This window comes from Bufo gargarizans, chromosome 3 (assembly GCF_014858855.1).
Source record: "Bufo gargarizans isolate SCDJY-AF-19 chromosome 3, ASM1485885v1, whole genome shotgun sequence".
NCBI lineage: Eukaryota > Metazoa > Chordata > Amphibia > Anura > Bufonidae > Bufo > Bufo gargarizans.
In genome coordinates, this window is record NC_058082.1 from 597,944,859 (window position 1) to 597,961,334 (window position 16,476).

At 46.4% G+C, this 16,476-nt stretch overlaps 1 protein-coding gene across 2 annotated transcripts in view; it reads right to left on the bottom strand.

Annotated features, from left to right (window-relative positions):
* Nucleotides 1-16,476, bottom strand: part of RUNX1 (RUNX family transcription factor 1) — a 98,222-nt gene that overhangs the window by 43,679 nt on the left and 38,067 nt on the right. For both annotated transcript variants that reach the window (XM_044284465.1, XM_044284464.1), the window contains exon 3: nt 15,857-15,961. In XM_044284465.1, the coding sequence (XP_044140400.1) occupies nt 15,857-15,961 (105 nt within the window). The remainder of the gene's footprint in view (nt 1-15,856; nt 15,962-16,476) is intronic.

Consider the following 16,476-nt stretch of genomic DNA (forward strand, 5'->3'; position numbering starts at 1 on the left):
TATTAACTGTAAATATTAATTCTTGTCATGACTGTAATTGAAGCATTCAGAGGAGATATCATTTCGCCACCTCTCATCAGAGGCTTTATATGTGCATGGATAAAAGATTATCCTATTTTGATCGTAAATACAAAAGCCAGGCAGCTGACAATTACCGCATTTAATGCTAGACAAGCCAAGAGTTAACCAATATTTCTATGCTAGACTACCATTACAGCTAAATTCCATAATAATACATAATATTCTGGATTAGCAGAATATTGCATGGCTAGCTAGCATTTTTTGAAATTCTGATGTTGATCGCCTATTCTCAGGATAGTTCATCAATATCTGATTGGTGGGGTCTGAATCCTGGGACCCCGTCAATCAGCACCGGTGAGCACCACGTCCTCTTTCTAGGCCAGGGACGTCATGTTCATCGGTCACGTAGCCTAGGCACACCTCAACTGCATGGAGCTGAGCTGCAATACCAAGCGCAGCCACTATCCAATGGACGGCACTGCGCTTGGTAAGCTGTGAAGAGGCTGCAGCACTCAATGGAGCACTATGGCCTCCTCGAATAGCAGCTTTGCAGTAGTCCCCGGGTGTTGGACTTCAGCTGAACCGATATTGATGACCTATTCTGAGGATTGGTCATCAACATCAGACTCTTAAAAAACCCCATTAATCCAGAGGTCCAGTATTTCTAGTAAACGTGATCCTAATTAAAAATGACTAATACCAAATTGGAAGGGTGGGCTGGAAGGGTGGGCCATCGCTTTTAGGCCGCAACAGTGTTTTAGGGTACTATGAGGTAAGGGGTGGGGTGCTCTAATCATAACCCACTGTCTAGAACAGACTGCTGCTTCAACAAAAGAAGAATTTGTGCTCCAAGAATACTGGAACACTGCATTCAATGAGTGGTTATCAAAGATAGAGCTGGTGGAGTTCTCAGTGCTCTTCTTACACACCACCGCCATGTTCTTCTCTATCAAAAAGGATTGTTCAAAGTAGAAAACTGTTAACTTTAATGTCTGCCATGAGAAGTATTTTGATGATTACTTAAACAGAATACAGATTCTCTTTATGGCAGCCTTTCAATAGCCAACAGAGGTGGTTGTCGTGCCCATGGCGGTACCCTGCAAAATTATTATTAGATTTCACCAACTTGTAATAATGTTAATCAGCTAACTGCTGACTGCCTGGGTGACAATGTCATGCATGCTATAGATTTTCTGGGACCGCGGAAGAACGAGTGCCCAGTATTGGTTTGATCCCATCCCCTTTGCTACTGGTTGCTAGAACTTCCAGGGTAATTGTATTGCTAGCAAGGTAGGGCATGAGGAACTGGCCCTAGGATAATGGAAACAGTATGAAGGGGGAAAAAACACCAGGCCCTTTTGTTTTTGAGTGGCAAAGCCCTATACCATATTGGGGGCCCATTTAGATCTTTGCAATGGGAATCTCTGTCTTCCATGTATGCTGCTCTTGGGTGTCTGAGAGTTAAATGTAACTTCCATCCACACCGTACACACTCATGGGCCTGGTGTCAGCTTTACTCCTTCAGCTTTCTAATGCTCCTGCAGCCCTTCTTGAACCCGAGATTGCTCTTTTCTTTATATATAGTCATAAACACAAGTATCAAGTTCAATAAGAGGTGTCTTGTTTATTCTTGACCTACAATGCCCCTTTTCACACAAGTCTTTGGCAGCGTTACCAGGTTCGCCCTACTTTGCTCTCCCCTTGCCAAGTTCTTTTTTGTTTATCCTTTTTGTTTTATTTCCGGGAGCTGTATATTTTCCCACATGATGGATACTCAAAAGCTACCTTCTGGATACTGTTTATAAGACACACACACAAAGGCATAGGTGCGGAACACTAAAACAATACGAAATATGTCTACATTACGGCAACGCCCAGAACAATCGACAAACAATGACGACAAAATAAGCTCTTTCAACACTTAGGCAAGGTTGATCTATCAAGATTTTGGCTGCGAATCAGACATCCCAATGATTAGTCAGGATAATCATCTGAGTTGGTCAAATGTTAAGATATTTGATAAGATGGGAAAACTCACAATGTTGTAACAAAAATTCTGGTTCCTTATCCCTTTACAATTTTTAAGCTCCAGGACGTGATTAAATTTGACTGCAGATGACTATCTGATATTGTTCAACCTCCGCAAAAATAACTATAGGAACCCCACCCCAGGCATACTATTCAATTGCTATTGGTACCATAGTAATGGATGGTTCAAACTTGGTCTCCTCCTCCTCCTTTATGCTTCCAACCCCTCTACCAGCAAAGAAGAGAGGGGAACCCATAGCAAAGATCAAACTAGACCGCCCAATATGGTGTCCGATTTTGCCAACCAGGACAGAAGGGCGTGGTGTATATTTACTTCTCTTCTCCCAACCATTGGACCTATTCTCCCCTCCTGTTTACAAACAATGCAGTTCCTCGGGGGAGGAGACTCCTATACAGTTCTGCCACCCAATAGCAAAGGAGATAGGACTTAGGTCCCGTTCACACTTCTGTCAGAGATGCTGCCATATTTGACGGGATAAAAAGAGCACGGACACCTTGGCAGAACCTGACAGACGCTATTACAAGTCCATTGTGCCTCGTATGATGTTATTTTTATTTATTTTTTTCTCTTAGGATGGAACACGAAAACAGAACATTTGAACACAGCCTAACTCGGGCAGGACCTCCCTATTCTATGGCCCCATTGGTCGCCTCTATGGTATGGTTGCCCCACCAGCCCGGGCCATCCTATCTCAAGGATGTGAGATGGCGAAGTACTGGAAACCCGCGCCCCGGAGGGGCACTATTCTTGCATATCAGCTGTATCTATGTGGATGTATCAGGGTTACAAGGATAAGAGATGTCACTGACAGCAAGCAGAGGCCTTGAAAAGGGTGAACACAAAGTATGAAAGTCACAGAAGTTTCTATCAAAAATCAGTTTTACTGAAAAAAAATATATGGAAACCCCCTTTAAAGATCATTTTAACTCTCCACCCTCCCTTAACGCAAGCAAAGGCCCTAAGGGTTCTCTCAAAGTACTAGTTCTGTGACAACTCATAGATTTCAAGTGCTCATGTCTTGTATCCCTGCCTCGCAGCACTCGACTTTCCAAGTTTTCTCCACAGCTGCGCAGGAGATATAGTAAAGCTACTGTATGGTATTATGAAACCGAGGCCTCTGAGAGCGTTCCAAGCTGCATACAAGCGAGTTATTCTTTGGACTGTTTTCCTTGGCGGTGCACAAGCTACACAAAATGAATCAAGCAGTATTAACTTTCAGTAGGGAAGCGCTGCGGTCAGGGGGAGCTGTTTGCGGCTAGATTGTGCCGATAGGTGCGCAAGGTTATGGGGAGAGGCCTGTGGCACGGGGGGCCGAGAGGAGAAACGCACTGGGCCAATCGCGGCCGCTGAGCCTCAGACCGCTGGTTTATATGTTAAGGTTAAGACTCAGAAATCCTGCATAAAACAACAGAAGAAACTGCTGCTGTGCTTAAAAGTCCCTGTAACCACAGGCATTTTTACACCAAGCTCATGTTATAACGGCTGCTGTGCATTATAATGCTGTGCCTTGGGATGAGGCCAGGAATATTCAAGCCGTTCCATTTAGAAAAGCCCATTTTTCAAGCAGCAAAGAGCAGCTAGAAAGAGCGTCCCTCACTCTGGAGGACTCAGCACACCCACACATTACATGGATTGCCTATTGCTTTCTATTAATCTTGTGTAATTCTTCATTTCCCCTTTAGGGGTGCTGCAGGGAAATTGAACACTTGCCCCAGGTTCCAGCTGAAACCGTGACAGGCATAGTTACACTGTAAAAGCAAGACCAAGCTCATGTTATATCGGCTGCTGTGCATTATAATGCTGTGCCTAGGGATGAGGCCAAGAATATTCAAGCTGCTCCGTTTAGAAAACCAATTTTTTAAGCAGTAAAGAGCAGATAGAAAGAGCGTCCCTCACTCTGGAGGACTCAGCACGCCCACACATTACATGCGTTGCCTGATGCTTTCAATTAAAATTGTGTAATTCTTCATTTCTCCTTTGGGGGCGCTGCAGGGAAATTGAAAACTTGCTGATCACTAAATTGACCAACACTGATCTAAATTAATAGGTGCCAACTTATTACAAGTCCCAGCACGAGGCTGTCAGAGCATGCTGGGAGTTGTAGTTTGGTAACATCTAAAGACCACTGATCACAGTCTGATGTATTCTATTAGCAGGCAGATCACAAATTGATTAGGGATCGTCACTTTACAAATCAGGCAATTTGATCATCTCTTCCGTGACGGGCACATCCCGGCGACCGGAGAAGATTTATAAAACACAGTATCGCGTATCATGCCAAAATTGTGTATTATCTGTAACTGACGTCAGTGATAAGCACTTGAAAATGCTGGGAGATCAGGTATCAGGTTTTCATTAAAGGGACGTGTGCCCCTTCTCTCTTTAAAGGGGTTGTTTCATCTGAGAGACTGGTGGCATATCGCTAGGATATGCCACCAATGTCAGGTAGGTCCTGGTCCCACCTCTGGGACCCGCACCTATCTCCAGAAGGGGCCCTTGACAGTGAAGTGCGTGGCTTGCTCTCCATTCATTTTTATGGGAGTTCCGACTATTTTCGGCAATCCATTGGAATAAATGCAGGTCGGCCGTGTATGCGTGGCTGCTCTCCCCTCACTTCGGCGGTCCCTTTCTGGAGATGAGTGCAGGTCCTAGAGGTGGGACCCGCACCTATCTGACATTGGTGACATATCCTACCAATGTCTCAGGTGAGACAACCCCTTTAAAGATGGGACAAAGTTTGAAAAATGTTCTGTAATTCTGTATTTAACAGTAATACGTCAAGATCTCTGCTTGCTGTCAATCTGTAGGAAATGTTTATTTCCACTGGATACAACTCTGTCCATGTGACGCACACACAGGTACAGTAAATCACATGACCAGGACGGATTTTTAGCCTCCGTAAAGCTGACCATACACTAAAGATAGATGTTGGCTATGCAAAAGCGTGAGCGTGCATGTGTTCTGAATGAGGAACAGGGAAGTCAGCCGCTACTAGAGGCCTCTGGCAGCGGCTTATCTCCCCTTAGAACAAAAGGACCGGGCATGTTGAAATCGAACTGCTTGATCCTTTTATCCAGGGATGCCCAACCTGTGGCACTCCAGCTGTTGCAAAACTACAACTCCCAGCCAGGGCCGGATTAAGAGCATCATGGGCCTGGTGCTGAGGATTTTGCTGGGCCTTTTTATGGAACTGCACTCAGTGTCTTAATTACATATATATTTTATCGATACCATTAAAGTATTTTGTTCCTGCAACTACCCCTTCATTTGGCGTCTATCTTAGCAACAATCAGGGCACTATAGTGTCAGGAAAACCGCTTTGTTTTCCTGACACTTTAGTGATCATTTAACATGACTATGAAGATTACTGTTTTCTAGCTGCTGTGGACTGTGGACAACAGCAGCTAGAAACAGTAATTTTCATAGAGCTGTGTTATGATTTATGGACACAGCACTCAGCATGCTTAGCCAGTCAGATAGAAGGCTGAGAGCTGTGTCTAAATAACATAACACATTAAAGGGATTCTGTCACCAGGTTTCACCCCTGTCAGCTAAAAATATGCTGATGTTCAGGGCGTCTTCACGATTCCTAATGTGGGCTTATAAATGTCATCTGTGGGCTTATTTAGCTAAAAAACAGCTTTTACTAACCTGTCAGTCAAACAAATAAGGTGCCCAAGGGGATGTTAATGGATGCAAGGTGCCGTCTGCACCCGCCGCCGTTCGTGCCCAGCGCCGCCTTTCCAGACTTCTGCGCCGCCTCCTAATCCTCTGTGCCGCCTCTCGCCCTCCCTCTCTCCCCCCTCCTCCTGCTGTAAGATCTCGCGCATACAGGGGTTGAGCGAAGTGCCGGCGCATGAGCACTTCACTGTAAGAAGCCAAATGGAGAAGTCCGCACGGCGCATCAGGCAGAGCGCTGTGCGCAAAATCTTACAGCAGAAGGAGGAGGGAGGGAGGGCGAGAGGCGGCACAGAGGATTAGGAGGCGGCACAGAAGTCCGGAAAGGCGGCGCTGGGCACTAACGGCACCTTGCATCCATTAACATCCCCTTGGGCACCTTATTTGTTTGACTGACAGGTTAGTAAAAGCAGTTTTTTTAGCTAAATAAGCCCACATTAGAAATTGTGAAGACGCCTTGAACATCAGCATATTTTTAGCTGAGGGGTGAAACCTGGTGACAGAATCCCTTTAAAGGGAACCTGTCACCGGTATTTTGTGTATATAGCTGGGGACATGGTTTGCTAGATGGCCGCTAGCACAACCGCAATACCCAGTCCCCATAGCTCTGTGTGCTTTTATTGTGTAAAAAAACAATTTGATACATATGCAAATTAACCTGAGATGAGTCCTGTATGTGAGATGAGTCAGCGACAGGACTCATCTCAGGTTAATTTATATATGTATCAAATTGTTTTTTTTACACAATAAAAGCACACAGAGCTATGGGGACTGGGTATTGCGGATGTGCTAGCGGCCATCTAGCAACCCATGTCCTCAGCTCTATACACAAAATCCCGGTGACAGGTTCCCTTTAAAGGAATTACTGTTTCTAGCTGCTGTGGACTAGCAGCTAGAAACAGTAATTTCTTTATGTGTTATGTTATTTAGACTGAGCTCTCAGCATGCTTAGCCAGTCAGTAATTTCCATAGTGCTGTTATGATTTATGGACACAGCTCTCAGCATGCTTAGCCAGCCTTCTATCTGGCTCAGAAACAGCCTGTGGACTGTGACTCTCAAGATGCAAAGCCAGATAGAAGGCTGGCTAAGCATGCTGAGAGCTGTGTCCATAAATCATAACAGCACTATGATTGCCCTCCCTTCCAACTAGATGAGTTTGTCTGATACCTGCAGCCTCCAGAAGCTCCTGCTGCTGCCTGTCTCCGTGTGGCCGAGCGCTGTGGGCCGTCCCCGTCCGTGTGCTGGCCTGGTCGAAACTGCTGTGGTGCAGGAGGGATAACCGCGGGCGCACTGAGTTCATATCTGGCGGGCCGGCATTACAGGAACCGCACCAGCTGCTCTGACGTCCTGCCGCCGGATATCCTGTGACGTATATACGGCGGCAGGACGTCAGAGCAGCTGGTGCTGTTCCTGTAATGCTGCGGCCCGCCGGATATGAACTCAGTGCGCCCGCGGTTATCCCTCCTGCACGCTGCGCTGTGTACAAACTAACAGAGGACTTTTAGCGCCGGCCGCTCCTGACGGCCTTTTGGCTGGCGGATGGGCCTATTTTATGATAGGGGCCTGGAGCTGCAGCTCCATCAGCCCCTACGTTAATCCGGCCCTGCTCCCAGCATGCCCAGAAAGCTTACAGCTATCACCCTACAATCGAGCATGATGGGAGTTGTAGTTTTACAACAGCTGGAGAGCCGCAGGTTGAGCATCCCTGCGTTTTTTCCCTGACATCACGTTACCTGTCCGGACATGTCCCTTTTAGTAACTACTTGCATCTCCCATGTAATGGGAGCAGCATCTGTTCTTAAGGGCTCGTTCACATGACCGTACCGTGTTTTGCAGTCCGAAAATTGCGGATCCGCAAAACACGGATGCCGCCCGTGTGCCTTCCACAATTTGCGGAACGGAATGGACGGCCTTTTATAGAAAGGCCTATTCTTGTCCGCAAAACGGACAAGAATAGGGCATGACTTATCGTTTTTGCGGGGCCACGGAACGGAGAAACGGATGCGGATAGCACACGGAAGTGGATAGGTCCGCACCCGAGACGGAAAAAAAAAAGGGTTGTGTGAATGAGCCCTAAGACTGTGCCATTCCTCTGCGATTCCTACTAGAAGTTTATGAATGAAGGTCCATCCGGATGCTACCAGCTGGCGGTGTGTCTCTGTACACACCATCGCATCCTATCCAATCAGTGCTGTCAGTGTCAGATTGTGCAGGAACACCCCCTCAACTGGCAACAACTGTTCATAAACTTCTAGTAGGGATAATAGAGGAACGACACAACAAGTCATAAGAATTGATGGCCTAGAATTGTGGGGATGCAAATGGTTACTAAAACAATGTCAGGAGAGGTGACAGTCATCCAGGGGCGAGACTGGGGTGAGGCCTATGTTCTTGGCCCCAGATCTAGGTAGACAAACTGAATCTCTGCCTCGCTAAATGTCTTTACATTTTATTTGCTGAAACCCCGAAAGCCATTAAAGGACTTTCCCAGAATTTCAATTTTCATGGCATATCCTGAGGATAGGTCCTCAATATCTGATCGGTGGGGCATCCCCTCCGATCTGTTGTCTGAAGAGGCCGCATCGCTCCTTTGAAGGGTTGCGTCCTCTTCCTCGGCCGTTTGTCATGTTCTTCAGTCACATGGCCTAGGTGCACCCCAGTCCTATTCAAGTGAATAGGCCTGAGCTGCAATACCAAGCATAGCCACTATACAATGAACGGCGCTGTGCTTGGTACACTGGGAGGCGGCCGCAGCACTCGCCGCCTTCTTCAATCAGCTGACTGGTAGCAGTGCTGGGACAAGGACCCCCACCAATCAGATATAGGCCTGAGCTGCAATACCAAGCATAGCCACTACACAATGAGCGGCGCTGTGCTTGGTACGCTGGGAGGCGGTCGCAGCACTCGCCGCCTTCTTTATTCAGCTGACTGGTAGCGGTGCTGGGACAAGGACCACCACCAATCAGATATAGGCCTGAGCTGCAATACCAAGCATAGCCACTATACAATGAACCGCACTGTGCTTGGTACACTGGGAGGTGGCCGCAGCACTCGCCGCCTTCTTCAATCAGCTGACTGGGACAAGGACCGGTGCTGGGACAAGGACCCCCACCAATCAGATATAGGCCATTAATATCAACATCCCAGAAGATCCCTTTAAGAAGAGCCATATGTCATATATGTCAAGTCTTATTTTTCTAATGCCTCATAATTGGCGTTCAGCGGGTAGAGAACCTGGTGATGGGTTCATCATAATGACCCCAATCCTATTCTTCACGTAGAACCGGCGAGGAAAGTTTTCATGGAGACACCTGAGGACCTGCGCCGCCCCCTTTACGGTAAAAGCGCTCGCTCACGTTTTTTCCACATCTCTCTCTCCCCAGATGCCGCTTCTAGGAGAGAACGTTCCAGCGCTCTATTAAAGAGGATTAGGAGATAATGTATCTGATGACTATTGAGCAGTCCATTTGGAGAACGGCACCAACTCGGAACGACACTTGGCAGTTGACTCATCGCTCGGAAAGTTGCAGCAAACAGCCCCGCCGAGCCCGGCTGCCAAACGTACAGGCTGCAAGTCCGGGCAATAGGATTTAGGAAAAAAATAGATAAAAAAGGATCAGATCAGAAGACGGCTCCGTTCCCAGCCAGTTATTACCCGAGATTAGAGGTTATTGCGGTGGCCGCAGTATGAAATTAACATTCCACCGCGCCGATGCTCGGTCTTCTGCTCCTAAACTGTAGTTTCGCCAGAAAGAATCTCCTATTTATAGAGACTACGTGTAATTATACCGTCCTCTGGCTGCTCTTTCAGAAAAGGCTTAGAACGTAAAAGAGACTACAAATCCCAGCAATAAACAGCACGACGGTCTAAGGGTCCGATCACACGTCCGTTGTTCTGGATCCATGCGCAATTTTGAGGAACGGGTGTGGACCCATTCATTTCAATGGGTGTGCTGTCCGCAACCGTTGTTCCGTTCTGCGGTCCCGCAAAAAAGATAAGGGCGTGTCCTATTCTTGCCCACAATCGTGGACAAGAATAGGCATTTCTTTCATAGGGCTGGCCATGTGCGGTCCGCAAATAGTGTAACGCACGCGGCCGGTATCCATGTTTTGCGGATCATAAAACACTTACGGACATGTGAATGTACCCTGAGGGCGGTTTCATCATAGGGTTGTTGTTCACTCAGATACCTCTGGCGGATCTGACTCGATCCAGTATCAAACAGATGGACATTCATCTGAATGGCCTCATTCACACGAACGTATTTTGTTTCCGTGTCCGTTCCGTGTTTTTTGCGGATAGGACGCAGACCCATTCATTTTAATCCGCATCCCTATGTCCGTTCCGCAGCCCCGCAAAATACATGTCCTATTCTTGTCGGTTTTAGGCATTGTTACAATGGATCCGCAAAAAAAAAAAACAGATGGCATACGGATGTCATCCGTTTTATTTTTTTTGCAGATCCGCAATTTGCGGACCTCAAAACACATACGGTCGTGTGCATGTAGCCTAATGCCATATCTGCACCAAACTCTACCATTCTCATGCCAACCCGCCATTGTTTTCGATGGGCGACCCGCGCTCTCTCTCACGCGGACTGTTTCTTCCGCGTTCATTCTTGGTGGAGATTTCCAGTGAAATCAATGAAGGCTTAAAAGCTGCATCGAAATCGCAACGGAACACCGGAACTCGTGTGGAATTTTGATACCACAACTGTGTGAACATACCCTAATATTACGTTTTTCCTTCAGCTGTTTGCCCGGGGTGCTGGGGGCTGACTGCCATCGGGGGCTGTATTTTGAACTCTGCCTCCTAAGGCCTCCTGAACACGACCGTATCCGTTTTTGCGGTCTGCAAATTGCGGATCTGCAAAATACAGATGCGGTCCGTGTGCATCCTGCAATTTTCACGGGACCTACTGTAAAAAAAAAAAGCCTATTCTTGCCCGCAAAAGAAAAGACTAGGACAGATTTTACAATTTGCGGTTTGTGGACAGCACATGGATGTTTATTTTTATTTTTGCGGACCAATAGAAAGGAATGGGTCCGCATGCGATCCGCAAAAAACACGGACTGAAAATATGGTCGTGTGCATGAGGCCTAACAGTAAAGGAAACGGTAAAATGGAAACCCCCAAAAAATGAACTGATGTAGCAGAGCTGAGTTTATCTGTGGATTTACCCTACCGCAATATGCTCACAGTTGCCGCGATGCGCAATTGCAGGGTCAGCTCAATCCTGTTCAAGTGTGGGATCTGGCCGGTGGCGCCCCCTTCGGGAGAGAAGTGATCCTCCACTAGGTCCACTGTTCTGGTCAGTCCCGGACAGGGACATGGCGGTATCTGTTTTGTGGTCCGCAAATTACGGATCCTCAAAACGGACAACAATAGGACAGGTTCTATAATTTACAGAACGGACACACGGTTTTTGTGGACCCATAGAAATGAATGGGTCAAAAGATATGGTTGTATGCATGAGGCCTAAGGATATCGGCACATGGGTGCGGGTTGTATAAAACAATTTCTGTACGGATTTCGGTGCTTTTCGTCACCATATGTGTAGCTCGCGGGTTTTGGCGCAGATCTCACCTTCACAATGCAAAGGGTGAAATCCGCACAAACAACTGAGGATTTCTAAATCCGTGCGGCCAGTCGATTTCCGCAGGGAACAAAAAAAGGAAAGTGCACATGAGATTTGTCTATTTTCACTCACTTTTCCGCACGAAAATCCGCACATGTCAAAATTGGACGTAATCTGCAACGTGTGCAGGTTGCTAACCGGGCATAGGGATAAGGTTTGGCAGTGGCTGATTTAGCCTCATGCCGTTTTCTCTCCCTCCAGCAGTGCGGGGGTTAAACGGGCCTGCAGGTAATCGGTGCAGTGCGGATTAGGGAGCTGCTGTTGTCCTCGCTGCTCCCCTCGTACACGATGACTTATATGTACTTATTACGGGCACAGTAATTGCCGGGAGGTGAAATGAAGGAACAGGCCCCGGAGCCACCCACGGAGAAGGAGGCTTTCTCCGGTTACCTGTGAGTCACTGTCATCAGCCCTCCTCTGCGTCACCAGTGGGGGGTCTGCCAGTTTGACTTCTGCCTCTGTCTTTTGGGCTGGGGCCATGGGGCGAGCTTGGCCGGGATCCCCCCGTCTGTGTAGCAGCGACCTGGATTCTTGGGTCACGGAAGCAGCAACTTATTAGTCGCCTCAACCCCATTCCGTTCAATGACTGCGCTGCTGCACAGCGATCTTTGGTGGTGGAACGGGTGTTGCGGCTGAAAATCGCTGTGTGGACCCCTCCTTATAGCAAATGTATTCCGGTCATAAAGCTAAATTGATGTATCATGAAAACTTCAGCAACTTTCTAATATACTGTGTGCCCAAATTCCTCACCGTTTTCAAAATATTTTTGCTTGCTGTCAGTGAATGGAAGCACTTGCTGTTTGCCTTAGAAGACTGTAAAGTAGTAACCGTAGCTTCCTAAAACTGAATCCAGTCTAGACTTTCCTCGCATGAAATCTCTCTCCTCGTCTGATAGTTTGTTACAATGTATCACTGCCGGAGTCCAGACTGTTTAGTTCACACAGCATTGTGTACACTGGATACAAATTGTAGCAAACCCTCCGCTGTGAGCAGTAAATGCGGGTTTTTAGCTTCACAATATATATATTTTTTTTTTTAAACTCCATTCACACACAGTAAGCAGAGATCTTGTAAACTGTAAAGTACTGAAACACAACACACATTAGAACATTTTGGAACTTTTTTTTTTCCAGTGACCAGAAAGCCCCTTTTACATTTAAAGAGACCCTCCCCCGCTCTTCTGACATGTATGGTTTAATAAATATATAAATTCCCCATAAAATAACCATTCTGGAGCCTCTTACAACACTGTGTTGTGTCGTTCCTCTGTTATTCCTCCTGGAAACGCAAGAGTAAACTGACAACTGAGTGTTAACACTTCCCAAAGGAGCGTGTCTGACACTGTCCAATTACTGCTGACAACCTGTAGGAGATGCACACCCGTGGCCAGGGGAAATGGTCAACTTATAGTCTTATATTTCCTGGAGGAATAACAGAGGGAAGTCACAATACAGAGTTTTTAAGAAAACACGTAACATTATATATTGCAACTATTGTTTAAAGGGATTGTCTCCATAGGGCAGCCCCTTTCCGTATGGCCCGGTAGGGGATATGGACTTTGCACAGAGGCGTTATAGAGTTACATAGTGAGCACATAGGAACATCAAGTGCAACAAACTGATGGGAGAGGACGTGGATGAAAAGAATTCCACTATTTCGACCCCTATTAGCCAGGGCAGAGAGGCTCTAGCAATGCATGGCCAGCATGTAACACTCCATTTGCCCTGTAGAGGCAGCGCCATCATTTCCCGATTTTGAATATTTCCAGGTGCCCAGTAGTGCCCAGACCACCTGCATCAATAGAAATAGCTGCACTTTGATGAACCGAGAACTTTGTGGTTTGGGGCCAAACCAGTGTTTAATAAAAAGCAGGCAGGACGTCCTCTAATACTTCATGAGCTTTACTGGGGTCCGGGGAATTACAAGATGAATGCGGCCCTCCCAGTAAAACCAGCAGTCGCTCTGCTGTAAATCTTACACTACAATATATCACCGCCACCTGGAGAGGGAGCAACAGTATGTGCACCTATGCCCATGTACCAGTATTGTAGTCACCAGTTTTACTTATATCTGTTTCTGGGAAGGAGGGACTGGGCCTAAGGTGTAGAGGCGATGGATGAAGCACAGGCTAAAATAATGTATCCAATTGTAGCAAACCCTCAGCTGTGATAAGTTTTAGGTCTGTGCTGGTTTACATTCACTTGACAACAAGCAGAGATCTGCAAGTGTTTCTTCCCAACAATCTGCCCATAGCGAAACGCTTGTTCATCGGGTGATCCTGACATTTGTACAGGCACCACTGACCATGGCTTCTGGGCAGCAGATCGTGTGGTCTAAACAGCCATCTGCTGCTCAGAAACCATGATAGCGATCCCTCGTCCTCATACTGTAAATGCAGCGGGCTCCTTGAACGAGCCCTTCCCGACAATCAGCTGTAACATCGTGTGTTGCAAACCCGCCTTTAGACAACATTATATACATGTTGTACGTAATACCTAATTTGCCCTGCGGGGGTGCTGCAGCGAAACTGAACACCTCCTGACAGGTTCCCCAGTTGATTGCTTGGTGTCCCACCAACCTATATATATCAAGAAAACCCACCAAATGACAGCTTTTACATGCCCCATTTTCACGGTTGAGCCGCCATCATCATGCCATTTTTTTATTACAGGCAAAATGAGAATAATATATATTAGAAATGTAAAAAAGGCAGACAATTGTTTATTCTCACAACTGGCAGATGTAGATTAGACAGCTGAATAACAAGTCGCCCATTGTCTTCTTCTGCTGGAAGCCTTAGACATTTAGTAGAAGTTAAAAACAGATATATCTCAGTACTTGGCACGTGAGCAATAGTTCCAGTGGAAAAAGTTGCCAGTTCTAGCGAAGAGCCGGGTAATCCAGGTAATTAGACATGGAGTATAGCAAAAAGCACAATCTGCTGATGTGTACAATACTAAGATAAATATCCTACAATACTTGGGCACAATATAGCTTGTTAGGGGATGTTAAAGGGGTTTCTATTGACTTTAAAGGGGTTCTCCTATTTTATAGTTCATTTTTTTTAATCTGCCCAGATTACCCCAAACACCTGATATTTTTGCCCCATACACCTGTTTTTTATGTCAGCACTTTCCTTCCTCTGTTCTCAGCATCCCTGCATCCTGGCAGGATGTTTACATGCAGAACTTCCTGTTTTCATCAGCTTCCTGCTGGGTTTCTAACCAATCTCAGCATGCTTTACTCTGTAATGTCTCATCTAACACAGCTTACTCCTCCTAGCTAGCATGGAGGGGGGAGATGTAGGGGTGTGACTACTGCTGTGGGAACATTGCGGCAGGTGGAGCAAGCCCTGAAAAACATTACAGGGCAAATCCTGCTGGGTTTAGTTAGAAAACCCAACAGGAAGCTGATGCAAACAGGAAGTTCTGCATGTAAACATCCTGCCAGGATGCAGTGAGGCTGAGAACAGTGGAAGAAAAGTGCTGACATAAAAAACTGGTATATGAGGCAAATGACTGTCAGTCATGGCCTATCTTATCAATTGGCCATCAATGGTACATTCCCAGAAAACCTCTGTTTGCACCATAATGTCTCCTTTAAAGGGTTATTCCTGCTTTTAGATACTGATATCCTCCAGATAGGTCATCAATATCACATAGGTGGGGATCTGACACCTGGCACCCCCACCGATCAGCTGTTTTCGGCATCCATTGGTGCCAGAAACTAAAAAGTAGACAGAGCAGGAAGCAGAAGGTTCCATCCACTGTGCAGTGGGCAGCTCCCATTCGCACTGACAAGGCCACCACGCAGCTGCAGGAACCTTCTGCTTCTGGCTCCGTCCACTATCTGGTCTCTGGCAACAGCTGATCGGTGTGGGTACTGGGTTTTGGGTCCCCACTGATCTCATATTAATGACATGTCCAGAGGATAGGTCATCAATATCTAAAAGCTGGACCATCCCTTTAAGGTTTTATCCAAGTGAGGAAGTCACTTTAACTTCTTAGTTCTGATTGGTATGATACCCAAGCTGTCTGATTTCCTGTCCAATCTTATGACAGTATGGGGGGGCTGAAACAAGTCTGTGTTGCATGGAAAGACAGTCTACTCTACAGCACATTGAAAAACTTACAGTACATAAAGCTATATTGGTCACCATGAAGGCAATATGAAGCATTAACACCTGCAGTATATAATAAGGAAGGAGGGGACTACAGGAAGAGGGATAAACTATTGTCATACTACTGTACTTTCTAATTGACTTAAAGGAGCACTCTGGAGAAAATCTGCTTAGGACTAATGCAAGGCCTGAAGGGTCGGTGCATGATGCAGGGATTAGAAGGACTCCTAAGAGAGAATTCGTTTGTCACGCTACGCCCCCACAGGTCACGCAGTTTGCCAGGAGTGCGCCTTTAAACAGGTGCAGGTATTACAAGCCATGTAATAAATTATATAAAATTGCCTTACGTCTTGGTTCCCGAGGTCCGTCCACAGTGATTTTAATGGCTCGATGGTAAGTCGCCACTTGAGGAGGGTTGGTGAAGACTGTGATGGTGAGAGTGAAGCTTTTACCTTCAGATAAAAAGACAATAAAAGGGCTGATTAGACACATGGTGATGTGACACTTAATTTTAGTCGAAAAATTGAGGAGCACTGACTGCCTGACTTTATTTCCACCTCTCTAAATCAACTACATAGACCTATAGATAAAACGTCCGCCTGTAGTCACCACTAGGGGGAGCTTATTGCACACTCTTTGTATATTAGAACTTAAATAAACAGCATGCAGTGAGCTCCCTCTAGTGGTGGCTGCAGGCAGATTTCTTTCATTTAAAAGGGGTTATCCCATGAAAACCATGTACTATTATCTATCCTCAGGATAAGTGATGGGGCCTCCACCGATCACTAGAAAGGGGGTCCCGAGCCCATCCTCTGTCCAAAGAGTATGAGTAGACCAGTGGCATTGTATAGTCAATGCGATTTCATTCAAAGTCTTTGGAATTGATGGAAATAGCCAAGTACTGTGTTCGACTATGTCTATCAGTCCTACAGACGCTGAATGGAGATGCAGGGAGTATGTGGGGGGC